At 40.0% G+C, this 17,764-nt stretch overlaps 1 protein-coding gene across 1 annotated transcript; it reads left to right on the top strand.

Moving 5' to 3' along the window:
• The first annotated feature begins 856 nt into the window (after nucleotides 1-856).
• UQCRC2 (ubiquinol-cytochrome c reductase core protein 2) lies at nucleotides 857-17,277 on the top strand. Its single transcript, XM_077828031.1, has 14 exons — nucleotides 857-1,025; nucleotides 3,235-3,327; nucleotides 3,459-3,608; nucleotides 4,478-4,542; nucleotides 5,505-5,561; nucleotides 5,908-6,032; nucleotides 7,874-7,971; nucleotides 9,969-10,026; nucleotides 10,202-10,297; nucleotides 11,570-11,769; nucleotides 12,082-12,162; nucleotides 12,839-12,915; nucleotides 15,786-15,939; nucleotides 17,033-17,277. Exons 1-14 carry the CDS (start codon nucleotides 990-992, stop codon nucleotides 17,114-17,116), a joined length of 1,374 nt encoding a protein of 457 aa, XP_077684157.1. The 5' UTR covers nucleotides 857-989; the 3' UTR covers nucleotides 17,117-17,277.
• The last annotated feature ends 487 nt before the right edge of the window (nucleotides 17,278-17,764 follow it).

The raw sequence follows: 17,764 nt of genomic DNA, 5'->3' as shown, positions 1-17,764 counted from the left end.
CCCAATCATTATGGACATGGGACCCTTATCTTGGAAAGGGGGGAATCACCGCCAGGGAATCTCATAGGTACAGGTCACGGGGGTGTGTGTGTGTGTGTCATTTTCCCCGTTATTCTAGGGAACAGACTCTTATGGGGAACTCCCCGCATTGTGCGGCTCATTATTATCCCTTACTGTGGGGTGTCTCGCTCACTGCGGAGGGAGGTCACCCGCCACGGGGAGAGGGTAAACCCACGGTGCGTGTGGGCAGGGGGTAACGTAATGCCCCATGGAGGGAGCCTCCGTTGTGGGAACTGTCCCCGTCTGAGCCCAGCCCTGCAACCTGTTTGTTCCACTTGGGTGACACGCCCTGGGCACGGGCAATGCGTTTCCCACAAAGGAGCACATTGTTTCCCACGGGATCACAGTTTTTTGCAACGTCTCTTCACTAATCCCACGCCCTGTGCTGTGGGGTCACTACTCCTACCCCAGCTACTGAGGGATCCTACGGAATCTCCGAGTACGAGCCCAGCTAGGAAAGGGGAGAATCCGGGATTTGTGATGGCTCTCTATTGAACCGCAGGGCATAAGCCCTCGATCCGCCCCCCGCTCACCCGTGCGCCGCACGACCCACCCAGACAAGAACGGATCGCTGGCCACAGCGCACAACCCTGGCCTGCACCCCGCAGGGGGCGCTCCACAAGAGAAGGCGGGGCTCCATGAAGAGCCGTGGGAATTACTGGAGGGAGTGGGCGGGGCTTTGCGCCCCCACGCAGGCGCACGCCGCACATCATTCGGACGCAGTGGCCGAGCCGTGAAAGAGGGCTGTCTAGGTTGTCTAGCTGTCTAGGCTGTCCAATCCCGAACAGGGAGCAGTAGAGGCTGGTCGCCTACAGCTAGAAGGTCAAGGCGACGCGGTGTATGCTGGGAAGGCAGAGTCTTCCTCCGGTGTCGCCATCTTGTTTCTCTGAGGGGGCACCGGAGGCAGCTGCGGGAGCGGCACGGAGAGGATGAAGGGGATCCCGACTATCGCTCGTTCCCTCTCGGTGAGTGCGGCGGGATGCGGTTGGCGGGGCAGAGCGAGGAGTCCTTGCACCTGGAAGGGGGCTGGGTCCGGGCCAGGCGGGGTTGACCCTGGCCTTGCTGTCGGGTAAGGGGGCTGAGGGCAGCCCCCTTCTCAGGTGCGGCGTGGAGCTGAGACCGAGGGAGGGGCGTGTGGGAGGCTGGGGAGGATGGAGCGGAGCCCGCAGCGGTGTCCGGGGCAGGGAGCGGGGCTGAGTGTCTGAAGGTCACCTCGGCCGCAGCTCGGCCCTCGCTCGGCGGGTGGGAGTCCTCGCCTGTCCCCGGCCAGAGCAGCTTCCCTGGGGCTCCCGTATCCCTGGGGCTCCCGTAGGGACCTGCTACCTGCCCTTCTCCCTCCCAGAAACGAGCAGCCTGTTCCCTGCTGGGGGAGGCCGGGCTGGATAGCCTGGGCCGCCGCTCCGAGTTCCCATGGGAGCCGCGCAGTGAGCAGCTGCGGGAGGAGGAATCCCTCGGGAGGCAGCTGGACGGGATCTCCTTCCTTCCCCCGCAAGGGCTATTCCCTGTAGGGCCCTTAAACCTGCAGCCTCAGCTTGTTAGTTAGTGCCTTAGCCTGCCCGTTGGTTGTCGGACTTGACTTGTGTCGGCACGTAGTGAAAAAATTCTAACCGTTATTGAGGGCCTACTGGGAAAGGTGCCTTGTCTGTTGCAGATAGTGGCACAGGTAGGCTAATAAATATCTTGGGAGCCCTAGTATTTTTCTGTATAAATTGTAGACATGTCTGTACTACTGAGTTGAACTAGGAAAGAGTCTGGAGATGAAGTAATTATCACCTTTGTGGTGATAAAACCTATATTGAGATACAAGTAGCTTCAAAATATATTAACCAGCCCTGTCGCTAAGTGAAAAGCATGTAATAGTGTAACTAGAAAGACATGGTAACTTAAGTTAATGGCCTAAAAATTCTATCAGATCCTCAACGTGTCTGGTTGTTTTGGGGGGGTTTTTTGGTCACTTAATTTTTACTCATTACTCTAGGGGTTTTGGGGAGAAAGTGAGTCTTTATATGAAAAATAAACTTAACATTTGAGGAAGAAGGTAATAATGTTTCACACTTGAAGTTCAATTATACTTCTTGGTTTTGGGGTTTATAGGCTGTGTGGGATGCTCTTATGCCAATGTCCATCTCTTCAGTTTGGAGGCCTTCCATTTCTGACTTTTGACTACTGCTGTAGTTTCGTTGTAGTCCTGAGTCTAAACTAGAGGTTCTCAAGCAGTGGGGCGCGCTCCCTGGGGTGGGGGTGGGAGAGCACCACAAGACTATCAAGGGTGCAAGGGCCTACGAAGTGTGCTGAAGGACCAGGGTTCAGGAGGGGACTCTGTCCATAGCTTCTTGCTCTTCTCCCTGTACAACAACAGATATCTTTCTCTGCTGGACAGACCACCAGGCCCCCCCAGGACTACTGACTGCCTGCTGGACAGAGCCCTGTCTGCTTTCGCTATTAGACAGAGCCTGTGCTATGAAAGTTGTGGGGGCTGACAGGGCCACTGCAGGGAGCGGAAGACTTCCTTGACTGCCATGTGGTGATTAGCCCCTTGGATATACGGGGGGTGGGGTGAGGGTGTTATATATAGGAAATGAATTTCCAAAGGGGAGCTTAGCTAAAAAAAGTTTGAGAATCTTTCTTTCAAAGAAAGTCCATGTCATCTATGCAGTTATTAGTGAAGTTGGGTCAATTTACTGGTAGGTGGCGCTCTAAGGGTAGGGCCACTTGTACCAAGGAGTTAAGAGTATCACTTCCACATGTTATGTTATATTTTAGTTAAATTCCATGTCATTAATTGCTTGGTGAGTTGCAGTAGTGACCACAGAGTATGCCATATAATCTTCATGTAACTAAATATTTAATACAACAGTGTAATATGGCATTTGTGATAATAATCAAGGTCCCAAGTAGTCTGCGACTGCAGAATTAATTTTATCATTCTTAAATTTGTAGTTCTTCACCTGTGTGATTTTTGAATGGGCTCCAACAGGAATGTGAAACTGCTCAGATTAAACCCTCGGGGTAAAAGATATGGTAACCATTCTGCCATACACTGGTTAATGTATTTCAAAACTGTATGTTCTGAATTATTGCTTAATGTGTTCCATTAGATACTGCAGTGATATATAATTTGAGAGTAGAAATACGTTCCTATTTAATCTTGCTTGATGATGTTTTCTGTTTTAGAAGAGGTTTTATTCTCTTAGCGTTGCTCCCAAAGTTGAAGCCTCAGCAGCTGCAGAGCGAGGAAAGTTACATCTACAGCCACAGGATCTCGAGGTCAGTGCAAATGAATATTTTTAAACTTTTTTTTGTGTTGGACTGAATCAGATCACAAAGGAACAGTGCGGTGACCGTACCTTTAACGAACTGCTAAACTGTAATAGGTCTTTATTTTCTTTATTATACAGATCACAAAATTACCAAATGGCTTAGTGATTGCCTCTCTGGAAAACTATTCCCCTGCTTCAAGGATTGGTGTGTTCATTAAAGCAGGTAGCAGATATGAAACCACCAACAATTTGGGAACTTCCCATTTGCTCCGTCTTGCGTCAAACTTGGTAGGTATCTTTCCTCTATTTAATTCTTTGAAGATAGGTAAAATGGTGAAATGCTTGAGATCTTTTAGAGAAACCCACGTAATTAAAATTAATCTAGAGGTACTGGATTGCTTAACTGAATGATGATGTATCATTCCACCTCTGATTTCTTGGTTCATATAGAACACAGGTGGCTAGTGAAAAAACTGTTAACATATGATGACTTTAGTTGTCTGGGAGAAATGAGTTGATGACACGTTACTTTCTAGCAGTCAGAAATGTGTCTCAAACATCAACAACCGTTGATGCATTAATTCAGCGTTGCTCTGTAAGAAATTGAGCGATTGCACCAATCTTTTAATGAGGCTATACACAGAATGCAGTAAAAGATAAATTGAATGTTTAATATGTATTTACTATTTGACGTCCAAATAAAGTTTTTTCTTACTGATAAGAACATCTTAAGCTCCAGGGTGCCTTACGAGGTCTTATTGAGTTCAGTTTCACTCCCTGGTGATCTGATTTAATATATGGACATATCTGTGGTTGTAGATGAAATCATCTTTTTCGAGTACTGACCTCCTTATTAATTATGGTTGTAGACCTAATACTGCTCATGCTGTTTTAGCTATCTTCCACTGCTTAAGTGTGTTCGATAAAATTAATGTGTGTTTTTTTTTTAACAGCATGTTAATTTTAGTTATTTGGCTAAAAATTCAAGATTATGAAAATGTGTTAGTACACACAAGAAAACGAAAAAAATATTTCTTGGTAAACAGACTGGAAATATCTTTTAATGTTGTGCCTAGAATTATATTTAATAACCTGATGCAAATAAAATTGTTCTTGGAATACCTAAAAGTGTAAAAACTGCTTCTGTGTTTTTATAGACTACTAAGGGAGCCTCTTCCTTCAAGATTACTCGTGGCATTGAAGCTGTTGGAGGTAACCTAAGGTTTGTAACTATTATTTAAAGATAATCTGTATTGCTGAGAAAATAATGGAAACTGTAGGTAGTATGGCTAAAATTTCCATGTGCAAAATGACCCAAAGTGCCAAAAAAAAAAAGAATAAATACATAAACATGCCCAATGAACATTAACTACATGGACCGATCTGCCTTATGTGATTATATGTAAACTTTGAAGTATGAATCTTCTTTTAATGCTTCAAAAAAGCATGCTTTTTTCGTGCTTCAAAAATGATCGGTAATAGACAAAAAATAACTTGTTCTCTATTCCTTTATCCTAATCAATTATTCATAGTTTTACAAATGAAAAATTTGCAAAAGAATACAAGTGTACATGACTTTTAGCAGTTTTTGTAATTAGATGGTGGGGAGTTCAAAGTACAAAAACTAACACTTAGAAATGCAAAAGACATTGCTGATTTTTTTAATGCATTCTTGTATATATTCTATTACAATGTATCTTAAAGTTGCCCAGTGGATATTAAGTTGAAGATACAACCTTTGACCCCAAAGGGATATGGTTATACTTTATTTAAGAACTTTAATAAAGTATTTATTTAAGGAGGCTTGGTTTTTATTGAATATGAACAGAAAGACAAAAGTGAAATACACTTCTCTCTTGGCAGGTTTTCTGGGCAATTCTACCTAAATTCTATTGAGTTTGCAATTTAAAAATGTAATGGTAAAATGTCAAATTGTATCTGAATTACAGATGCCTCATAGCTGTTGGCATTTTTCAGAATTTGTGTAGAGATGGGAGATGGTTTTTACATTAGCACTTTTTTTTATCCATTTGAATGTTTAAAAGACCAGTACAATCTTTTTTAAAAATAATGGAGTTTTTGCATTCTGGTCCGGAATTTGGGCAAGGAAATTTACATCAACAAGGAACATATGTTCAAATCCAGTATCTTCAACGTAACTTTCTGAAATTTCTTCTCGTTTAGTGTAACCTCCACCAGAGAAAACATGACTTATTCTGTTGAATGCCTACGTGACTATGTGTAAGTATCCAGATGTAACAATTGAGTTTAAAGCATATTCTGCAAGAAACCATAGTAGTTAAGCTACGGAATACCATTATTTTAAGGGGAGGGAACAACATCACTTCTAACATATGCCCTTATTGTTTACTTTATCAAAGTATTAATGTACTGTACTTAATTACATACAGTTTTGCAGTGTTCAGGTGTGTGCTTTGTAGCATGGAATTGGACTCTTACTATTGTACAGAATGGTCTATCAGTACAGTATATCTTGGATATGTTTGGATATGTGCTACTTTATATTCACTTTTATTTAAAGAAATTTTTAACTAGATTCCTTCATAACTTTGTCTTTTTGTTTCAGTGATACAGTAATGGAGTACCTAATTAATGTCACTACAGCTCCAGAATTCAGACCTTGGGAAGTAACAGAGCTTCAGGCACAATTAAAAGTTGATAAAGCAGTTGTCTTTCAAAATCCACAAGTTAGTAAGTATGCTTTAAATGACCAGCTATGACAGTTTCACAAAAATATTTACCCAACACCCCCCACCCCACAAATGTAAAGAAGATTCTTCACTTAACTTTGAGCAATTTGATCCCTCCAGTTAATTTTTCGCTTGCCCTTCTGGAGAAAGTAATAGTTGTCTGTCTGTTTCTCCATGAAATCAGAAATGAATAGGGAGGGAGAGCATGGTAAGCCCATCTTATAAAAAAAAGGCGTTTGCATTATAAAAACTTTCTTAATAGAAAGCTATTTAGGATTGAATGGATAAATGGCTTCTTGAAGTTCTATGGAATTTTACTACCTATGCTATCTAAAACAAACATTTTCATTAAACTAATCTAAATTACAATCTAGTCTTACATCAGTATATTAGTAATAACCCAACAAAGAGGTGAGATTGTTTCAGGATATCTGCATAACTTAGGGCTCAAGTCTCAAGATCTCTATCATCTAAGTAATACTAGTATTCCTGTATGACACTCATTGTTTTGGATCATTTAATCATATTGAAGTCTCCAAACTGTCATGCCCTGTTGAATCCTATTTCTTTCTCTGGGAAACTGGTAGCTTATTTTGAAGCACAGGCACTTTTCCTAAAACTCTGACACATTGAAGAACAGGTGATGTTCAAATAAGTATTTTTTAATGATAACATTGAATCGTGTTGGTTTCTTTAAGCTTATCTGAAAATAGGTGGTTTGTCTGCAAGCCATACTTAGGATATTTTGATGAAACTCTTTTGTGACCAAGATATCGAACTATTAAAAGCTGCATATTTTTATACAATAGTATTCATAAGGGGTACTTAAGATAATTTATAAAAACATAGATATGTCGTATATTTGCACAATAAACAATTATTACTTTTGATGAAACATTACAGCTTCTTCTGTAAAAGTACTAAACTGCCTAAACACTCCCATTTTTAAAAGGGTTTGTAAGCATGATCTACCATGTCAGGTCTTAAAGAAAAAAGAAGTAATATGGATGTAACACCAAACCCACAAAAGCAAGAAAATATAACGTTAAGTATGCGCTGTTCTTAAACCCATCCTGTTTGTATGTAGCTATTGGAGGAAGGGTTTCAGATCTATATGTTGCTGACTATTATATGTTGTATTATTGTGTATGTAGTACTTAGGCAAAAGACCATTGAGGGTTGAACGTCAGCTTTATCATTAAGTCAACATTCAGAACAATAAAGCTCTGAAAGGGTTCAGAGGGGTGTGATAAAGAAAAAACTGGGATTGTTCGCTTTAGAAAGGAGATGTATGAGGGGGAACATAAAGTACACAAATTATTAGTATTATAAAAGGTAAACAGGAAGTGTCTGTTCTCCCTGACTCAGGACATGAGAACAAGGGCCACTCAATGAAATCAAGTGACAGGATATCCAAAAGTGGTAGAGGGAAAATACTTTTTTACACAATGCGTAATGACTTCAGTTTAATTGCCACAGAGTGCTGTTCTGGTGAAGAACTGAGATTCAAAGAGGGATTGGACTTCGCTATGGATAATAAGAATATCCAGATTTGTTAAAATTTAATGCTAATTTTTTTTTAAAGCAATGCATTAGGGTTTAAGACAATTTCTAATTTTTAGGGATAAAGATGAGACCTCCTGGATTATTCGACCTCTGCCTAATACAGGATTTCTTGTGATTTCCCCTGAAGCATCTGATGCTGAATGGATACTGGATGAGACAGACCACGATGCTGATCCATTTTCGCAGTTCCTATGTTCATCCCATCTCTACTCTTCAGTGAAAGTAGCTATTAAACTACATTTTTGTAAGAGTGTTTCTTCTGTTCATTTTTTTTAGGTGTTCTTGAAAACTTGCATGCTGCAGCTTATCGGAATGCTCTTGCTAACTCCTTGTACTGTCCAGATTATGCGATTGGGAAAATTACACCAGAGCAGGTAAGAATATATATCTTACATATTGTAGCCACAGTATAAAGAGACAGATGTGAATCTGCAACTCTAGTTTCTTTTATAAAACTATTCTCTCATGACACTTAAAGCTGCATTTTTGGCTTATTCAATTCTCCCAAAATAATACTCCTTATATAGATGCGTCCTCATCTCAAATGTTAGTCTGATGCTGAAGTAAAGTCAGCCTTTTTCTGACTGTAAATTCAGTTATTGGGTATAAAATTTTCATGTGGCTCTTATCAACTGTGATTCCAAAGCCTTTGAAAAGGCTACATTGTATTATATGTCTGGCTTTCTATTATTTATCAATAGGACCTGCACTGAAGTGCAGATATCCATGTACAAAGAGCTAGTGACTTCCACATAGGACAGTAGTACGCTTCTGCCACTGCGGGGAGAGTGCATAAAACAGTCTCTCCTGTAAACAACTGCTGTTGGAAGCATCAAGACTTGCTGCAGTCAGAATTACAATATTTGAACAATGGATACAGCTACTTACAGAACTGCAGTGAAAATTAACAGTAGTTTAAGAGCTAAAACTGCAGTTCTCTCGAGGCCACTCAGAATAAATAAACTCAATAAAAAATCAGGTGGGTCTGGCTCTTTCCAGCTTACGATTTGTGTGCGTAACAGTTTGGAGTTTTAAGTTTATGCATTTAGGGAAGTATGTTTGTAATTTCTCCTTGCAGAGATTGATGGACAGAATTTCCCATTACGATTAGAGCATGCTTTTTTAAAAAGGAAATTATCTGCATCCCTAAACTCTGTGCAACTGGCAACTGTTGTCACTTTTGCAGTGACAACAAGTGCTACTGCAAGATCAAACTTTATTCACGGCTTGAGGTTTTTCTTTCATGGTTTTTATAAAAATTGAACTAGTTCTGTAGATGACCTGATTCCTGGTAAACTTTGGAAATATTTAAACAGCACTCCTTTGAGTCAAAGCAATTGTAGATACCATCTTTTTTTAAACTTCCTTATTGACCTAAGACATTGGACGTCCAATTCTATTTGTAACAGCTTTTTCATGCTAGTGACACCACCACCTTTGCTCTGTGAAAGAGTCTTTAAAGCAGTGGTCACCAACCGATAGACTGCGATCGACCGAGCCTCTGCCAGTCAGTCACAGTCTCCAGCCGCTAAAAGTCCAGTGGCTCAGTGGGGCTAAGGCAGGCTCCCTGCCTGCCCTGGCCCCACTCCACTCCCGGAAGCGGCCACCATGTCCCTGCATGGGGGAAGGGGTTTCCACACACTGCTCCTGCCTGTAGGCACCACCCCCGCAGCTCCCATGAGCCGAGAATGGGGAATTGCGGCCAATGGGAGCTGCAGGGAGGGGCCGCAGGGACATGCTGGCAGCTTCTGGGAGCAGCGTGGTGCTGTGGCAGGCAGGGAGCATGCCTTAGCCCTGCTGCTCTGGGAAAGTGCCACCCAGCTGGAGCCTGCACCCCGAACCCCCAGCCCTGAGTCCCCTTCTGCACCCAAACTTCCAGAGCCTGCACCCCCGCCTGCACCCCCTCCTGCCCCCTAACCCCCTGCCCAATCCCAGAGCTCCTTCCTGCACCCAAACTCCCTCCCAGAGCTTGCACCCCAACCCTCTGCCCCAGGCTCAGACTGGAGCCCCCTCCCACACTCCAAAACCCTCGGCCCTAGCACAGAGCCTGCAACCCCTGCCCCGGCTCGGTGAAAGTGAATGCAGGTGGGGGAGAACGAGCAATGGAGGGAGGGGGGATGGAGTGAGCAGGTCTGGGCCTCAGGGAAGGGGTGGGGTAGATCCTGGGTTGCACTTAAATTCAAAAAGTGATCTTCTGCTTAAAGTTGGAGACCACTGCTTTAAAGGGTTCTTCAGTATTACCAAAATAGACACCTAGAAGGATCTTTGCCACTAGAAAAACTTCAAATGAGTAACCTGACACATGGTTGTTGCCTTTTTTATTATTATTATTTGTGGAAATATCCTAACACGCACAACATTATTGTTGCAGCTGCACCAGTTTGTACAGAACAACTTCACAAGTGCAAGAATGGCTCTGGTGGGACTAGGTATGTCTTGTGTGTCATACTGTGCACTAAAAGAAAACTATACAAGTAATCAAACTTCATCTCTACAAGTAGCACTCTTAAAGTACATCTAAATTACTTATTGTTAGCCATCTCTAGTTAATTTTCTAATACTGTTAATTTACATGTGATTCTTTTTAATACAAATATATTGCAGGTGTAAGCCATTCTGAACTAAAACAAGTTGGACAGCAATTTCTAAATATCAGGAGCGGGGCTGGTTCTTCTGGTGTTAAGGCCCAATATCGTGGAGGTAAACACAGTCTGTGTATGTTTGGGGTGGGTTTTTTTTTGGTAACTACAAGGTTTGTGCTGGTCTTCTCTATTAAGACTTAAGTATGACCTCAAGAGCCCAGTTGAGATTGATTCCCCCATTGTACTATGTACTTTACAAACACAGGAATAGAGACAGTTTTCAATGTAAATAGACAAAGGGCAAGACAAAGATGGCGAACAGTCTGTGGCAAAACTGGGAACTGAATCCAAATCATCTAACCTCCAGTCCAGTGCCTTAAACACAGGGCCATCCTTCCACTATATTCCATAAAGTGAAAACACACAACCTAGTGGCACCATACCAGAATTTGTGTACTTGAAACAGTAAAGTGTCCCAGGGGTGTGGAAGGTAACAAAGGGATACCTGGGAGTATTGAAAAGCTCACTTTCCAGGAAGGCCACTAAATATTTCATAACAAACTTTGAGTACCAGTTCAGGTCTTTTGATGCAGTATCTTGGACTAATATTCAAACAATCTGGTTATTTCTGCAACCAGCTGAAAACAGTCTTAAGTCAGAAAATTAGGTGATAACTGGACTACGTTTGGGTTGGCTAAAATGTGGAATAAGTAATCTTTCAGACAGTCAAAATCTAGCTATTGAGTGAGAACTCGTTCCCTTCAGGCAGATATTCAATGGATTTTGTAGCTTTTGCAATAGGGGGTCTAAGGTCTTGTCTATACAGTGATTTAGTGCACAGCAAGCTAGCGTATAAATCTACTGCACACCAGCCTGCTGTACGCTTAAATAACTGTGTGAACTCTGCAGACATGCACTAATTCCATATGTGCGCTTTGACATACTACAAACTTGTAGTGTGCAGCAGCATGGTCCCCATGGCCAGTTAGTGCCTGGCAGGCTGGTGCACTGTAGATTCATACCCTGGCTTCCCATGCACTAAATCACCATACAGACAAGCCATTAGACCATATTCAGACCTGGAATACGCAAGTATATCTCCACTGAATTTGGCCCTTTGATTATGGGAAAGTTGTGAAAAAGTAAGGCTTACACCTTTTCTGTTTTTATAAAACAAGGGGATTATTTTTCTTGAACTGTCAATGCTGATGTCCACTGTCAATATTTGGAACAAGATCCTGTGGACTTAATATTACAACTAAACTTCATTAATGGCTTTTCTTCTTTACTGACTAGAAACCACTGTTGGAAGTATATGATAAGAACTAATTCACATATTAAGTTTAATACATTATATTTTTAACTATAATTTCTTTGTTCTTATTTTCAGGTGAAATCAGGGAACAGAATGGTGAAAGCCTTGTCCATGCTGCCATAGTAGCAGAAGGAGTTGCTACTGGAAGTGCAGAAGCAAATGCGTTCAGTGTCCTTCAGCATATTCTAGGTGCAGGGCCTCTTATTAAAAGGGGAAGCAATATTTCCAGCAAACTGTTCCAAGCTATCGCTAAGACAACTAATCAACCATTTGATGTAAGCTTAAAGGTTTATTGCAACTTTCCTTCCCAAGAAAAAACAAATGCAATAGAAAAATATATACCAAACTGTTCTTGTCCTTTGAGAGATTAAAGCCCCCTATGCTAGAACCTTTCTTTTAATCATTAGCACACAAATTAAAAATATTTCATGGAATGTCTTCTACCCTAATTGGTTTCATTTCAACAGAAGGAACCCATCTTTCTAAATTCTAGCATATTAGATACCACTGGTAGCTATTTTGTTGAAGGAGAAATTGAGTATCCAATCTTCATTATTGGAACAGTAACTGAAAATTTTGTTTCACAGGCTGCAGCATTTAATGTCAATTACTCTGATTCTGGACTCTTTGGGATTTATACTATATCCCAGGCTTCTGCTGCTGGGGAGGTAAGTTGCTGATTAGAATTTGTTGGTTTGATCAGATATATTGGCTTATTAAATTCTAGTTATTAGTGTAACTATCTAGTAGTTTGAACAAGAGTTTGAAATGTTTCTTTTGACTTGGATTTAAACTAACATTGCATTATTGATACAAGACTTAACTCCTCAAAGCAGGGAATAGGGCTTGTTTTTGGGGAAGTACAAGTACAAAAATAAAGTAGCAGTAATGAAGGCATTCTTGAGATTGCTGAATATAAGTAGTTAAATGTATCCATTTTGAAATGGATGCTAATGAACTAGGCTGCTGGCAGAAACCTGGCTGAATTGATCATCTGTGAGAGCTGGGTTTGAATCTAATGGGGGAAGAGAGTGTGATCGCATTTTATTTGGTGTAAGGACTTGGGATCATTTTGGAGGCAGTATGAGATTCAAAGCACAGACTAAACTTTTTTGTTAGCCCCCCTGACTGAATACAGCGTAGAATAGTTATTGGAGGAGGCTGTTAATATATGAGGAGGTTGAGAAGAATGATGATCCAATAAAATGGAATGTGAAACAGGTGAAGCAGCCTTTCAAACTTAATGTCTTTTGTTTCTGCTCAGTAAAGAGAAGTCTCCTTGTGGGTTGGGAATGATCAAGCCATTAGTGCCAAATTTAAAAAACTGCTTAACTTTTGTCCTAGGTCATTAAGGCTGCTTTGAACCAGGTAAAGGGAATTGCTCAGGGCAGTATCACTGATGAAGATGTCACAAGGGCTAAGTAAGTTGATACAAAAAAGTCTAATAAACACTTTAATTCAGTGATACTCAGACTGGGGCTTTCAAGCTGCAAGTGGCTCTTTATAGCAATTGATATTAAAACACTGATTTAATTATTAACCGATCAGGATGCTTTTTCTGTTATTAACCAATTGTAGTTGATAAAATAATATTTGGTCAATCATTTTTCTGTGAGAATTCATATATATTAACATACTGTTTAAATATGAATATATAGTATTATAGTAAATGAAACAATGAATTTACACTCCTGTAACTTTTAGGTAATGTTGATCACTAGTTTGGCTCTGAGGTCTGAGTGTCACTGCTTTAATTTGTTATAGAAGTGGAGTTTTAACATCAGATGCTCAGCTTCCTGTCAGTAAGCATTTATAAAGAGGCTTCTGTAGGGCAACAGTTTCAACTGCGTAGGTGTACGGTACAACTACCTTGGTTGAGACTCATTCCTTTGTAATTATACCTAGCAAAAGCATGCAGGGATGGGAATGGTATACACTACCTACCCAATTAAAGTATTGCTGTTGCTGTTAAGAAAATGACAGCAAATTCTATGCTAGCAGCAATTCCTATAGAAACTTTTTAAATCAGCAAAAAGTGTTCTTAAAGAATAGCTTACTGTTAACTACTTCATTAGATGTAAATGACAGCTGTCAGCAGAAGCTGTGATTTAATTATAGCACACAAGAGTATACAATTCCAGTTTAAATACTTCTCTAAACTGCTTTATTTAGGAAATTCCCTACAAGATAACACTGAGATGATTCCCCAACCAGCAATATTTAGCATGCACTTACATCTTCAAAACACTAATATTGAGGACCTGCAAATGGTATTTTTAAAATGTTTTGAAAACGTAAAGCATTAAATTGATGGTGGTGCGTTATTCAAGGACAGTAAGTATCTAATCTTGAAAGCCCTATAAAGTAAGAAAGTAATATTGCCACGTCTCTGATGGCAAAACTAACAGTTTTGGAAGTTCCTGATTTGCAGGCCTGCAAACACAATAGCTAACTAATAGTACAGAGGGGTACAACTGTAATAATTAAGGTGCAGTTAATTTCTGGGATTGTATTGTGATTTTTCTGTTCTAAATTAAAGCAGTAAAATTCAACAACTATCCCAAGTCATAGGGTATAGCTATATTGCCATTAAAAACCTGCAGCTGAATCTGTGCCAGCTGACTTGGGCTAAGGGTCTGTTTAATTGCTGTGTAGATGTTCGGGCTTGGGCTGCAGCCCAAGTTCTGGGACTTTCCCAACTCACAGGATCATAGTGCCCATGCCTGAATGTCTACCGTTAAATAGCCCTTTTGCCTGAGCCTGTGTCAGCTGGCACGAGCCAGCCCCGGGTGTCTAATTGCAGTGTAGGCATACCCATAGAGTTTAAGGCCAGAAGAAACTACCAGATCATCTGATCTGACCTTCTGTATATAATGGCCACTGCTACACATTAAACCTAACAGCCAGAATTAGGCCGAAGTATTACAGCCCACAGGAGATTCAGCTGCAGGCAGTGAATAGAAGTGACTGAGTCCTTGCGTATATAAATCTATTTATTATAAGATTGTATGTAGAACTTAAAGAAAATTGGTGTTACACTTTGCATGATTGCATACAAAACATGATAAACAAATTATCATATCCTTTCTCATCAGCCAGATGTTAAATCTTTTACCTGTTGATTTATTTATAGCACTGAATACAAATCTTCTTAATATATATAGATAAATTTCACTACTTTTTTTTCTTCTGCAATGTTTTTCTCCGTATTATCTTCCTTGGAGTATGTTGCTAATTTTTCCTGTAGTTGGGGTGTAGTTTAAAAAAAAATAATTATTATTACTGTTTGATGCAGGTATTAGTGGCCCTAGTTGAATTCAGTCATAACATTAACGCTACTTCTCAATTATAGTGTGTGCCATAGATCATCATTTTGGATTAAACTGTTACTATTTTACTTTTAAAAATAAAAAATAAACACTAACTTTCATAAACTAGATTGTGACTAGCAATGGGAACCTGCTTGAGGCAAATAAATAATAAGGGAACAAAAAGTATTATGCTACAGTTCTTTAAACGAAGCACTAACCTATTATACAGAAAAGTGTTAATTGTTTTTGTTAATTGTTTACACCTTGCAGTAAAACTGTCTCTACTTTTCTAGGTGAGACCTGATAATTAGTTTTAAACCTAAAACCAGAAATCTCTAATTTTCAAAAAACTGCCAACGCTAAAACTTGAACATCTATGGCTAGAAAATACTGAAATGATCACATTCTTTAAATTTGTTTGAAAGTTGCCCAACAAGGCTTGAAATATTCACATTCCAGCCAGAAGTTTTAAAAAAAAAAAATTCCCTCGCTACTGGAGAAAGGGTAGTGTGCTGATACCTACCTTAGGCCCTGCTTGAGGGTTCCATCTTTTATTTCTGCCTCTAGTTGGTATCTGACCCTTGAAAATCTTTCCAGAGCTTTCTTACCATTGCAGGGGGTGGGAGGTCCTCTGCCACCTTACCTCTCAGCTTTCTGGAATTTGTCCTTTTGAATAGTTCTGTTACCTCTTCAGCTGATCATATGTTTTAGGCTCCCATACTCATAAGAGAAAGCTTCTGTTTCAACACAGCAGGAGACTTTAAATCATTGAGTTGAAGAGCCATAAAAATATCCCAGTATCGCAGGGTGCTTATCCCCAGAATGCTAATGCTTCAGAGGTGGGCATTAAAGCAGAAGTGAAGTTAAGAGCCCGAAGTGCATAAAACTACACACAACTGGGAGTTCTAATTTAGTCTATAACTACTGAGTAACATTGCAAGATTTACTTACTCAGATATTCTCAACACTTTGTTTGGCAGAAATCATCTGAAAGCCACATACTTGATGTTAGTTGAGACCTCAGATGGGTTACTTGATGAAATCGGTTCCGAGGCATTGGCATCTGGTATATATACATCCCCAACAGCTGTAATTCAAAACATTGACTCCATAGCCACTGCTGATATTGTGAATGTAAGTAAATATGTCCATACACATTGTTTACAGAATGATTCCATATAAGCTTTGCTATGCACAATTATGACTAGCATACTCTTCTGGGTGTATAGAATATGTATACAGGGACCCTGTAAAAAGTGGTTCTATGATGCTTACAAATCTCTGCTAGCTATGCCTTTTCAGTTGTCTGCTTAGTTTACTGATGGGAACAATCTTTAATATTGTATATGGCAAAGTCAATATAGCTGTGAGAATTTAGCTGAATTCTACCATTACAAGTAAACATAGGAAAAATTCCAGCTATTTACCTAACCATACAAAACTACAGTCAGGAGATGTCCCACTGATGTCAGTAGGGAATCCTCCACCTGAGTAAGGTTATGGAGGATTCAACCCTAGGGTGTGATTGTAAGAAGCAAAATGAATACCTCACAGGATTTTATTGAGATGCTGTGCTAGTGGTAATAATTATTATAATCTTGGTTTCTGAACTGAACAAATTCCATCTGGAAATCTAGTGGGGAAAACAAATCTAGAACATCAAAATCTCTTCACAAAGCTGCTATTACTCATTTGAATGACAGTAGTACCTAGAGGCTCCATTGCGCTCAGCACTGTATAAACCTGTCGTAAGAGATGGTCTCTACCCCAAAGAGCTTATAATATAAATAGACAAGACAGACAAAAGGTGGGAGGGACATAGAGTTCATAGAGCAGCGAAGTGACTTGCTCAGGTTACACAGGAGGTCACTGGTCAAACTGGGAATAGAACCTAGGTTTCCTGACTCTACCTTCAGTGATTGATACACTCGACCTTTCTGCTGCTTTTCTGACCTAAATAGAAAATATTTTCTACATTAGGCATATGTATGACCACTTCAGAGAGCTGGGAAAAGTTACTACTTTTCTACATTCTTCAGGCTGATATCATTAATCTGTCAAACTGAGACAGTTTAGACAGCTTATTAAAAATCATCACCATAAGAAATATTACATTGCTGATTCCATAAATTAGTTGAAGCTGGGACTCTGAAGCAATGAGATAAGCTTGTTCAGTGTGCCTAATGGATGTTTCCTTAATGTCCAATTTTTATTTATTTCTTTTCAGGCTGCAAAGAAGTTTGTTGATGGGAAGAAATCAATGGCAGCTAGCGGGAACTTGGGAAATACCCCTTTCGTTGATGAGTTGTAGTAGGAAAAAAAACTGAGGCAGATTCAAACTGGACTCTTCACTGTATGCCAATTACATTATACATAAGTTACAATCAGCCTGTTTAGATTAATATTCTGACATTTGAATTAATAGATAATTAACTTGTGGGCTTGCATATATTGAATAAATTGCTAAGTTCATATGCTTCGTTTTTGTTAATATTTATCTACTGAAAGTAAGGTATGTATAAGTATGGAAACATTGAACATTATCAATTAAAAATACTTAAATATAGTGAAACAATTAGTTGGCATTTTGGTGTGTGCCTTGCAAAAACTACCAGAGAATAATAGTAGTCTAACTACGTTCTTGATGCAGGTAAAATTTGTAATTGCCACAGTTAATATCCCAGTTATATATCCTTAACACATTCAAGAATACTTGTTGGTAAAATTGCCATTTGCACCATATCTACCTGAAGTAAATTATCAGACTTACCTGTAAAAGCTGAAAGCAATATACTGCAGTTCTAGCACTTGCCTGCTGTACCTTGATCACTGGACTCAACGAAGCAGAATGTTTAATGTTCCCTTCATGGGTAGGATTGATGGAGACTTTAGCAGGTTTTTGCTTAAGATCTGGAAGAGTGGCTTTGGATAGCAGCTCTCATCTGAGAATCCAGATTTT

Source organism: Eretmochelys imbricata, chromosome 10 (assembly GCF_965152235.1).
Source record: "Eretmochelys imbricata isolate rEreImb1 chromosome 10, rEreImb1.hap1, whole genome shotgun sequence".
NCBI lineage: Eukaryota > Metazoa > Chordata > Testudines > Cheloniidae > Eretmochelys > Eretmochelys imbricata.
Note: the sequence above shows the minus strand (reverse complement) of the source record. Positions and strands in the feature narration are given on the sequence as shown.

Bases quoted from the DNA above. Each gene is read 5' to 3' on its own strand.
- UQCRC2 (XM_077828031.1), top strand. From the start codon at position 990: ATGAAGGGGATCCCGACTATCGCTCGTTCCCTCTCG. The intron at 10,298-11,569 runs GTAAACACAGTC...TCTTATTTTCAG, and splicing joins TAAGGCCCAATATCGTGGAG to GTGAAATCAGGGAACAGAAT. The intron at 15,940-17,032 runs GTAAGTAAATAT...ATTTCTTTTCAG, and splicing joins CCACTGCTGATATTGTGAAT to GCTGCAAAGAAGTTTGTTGA.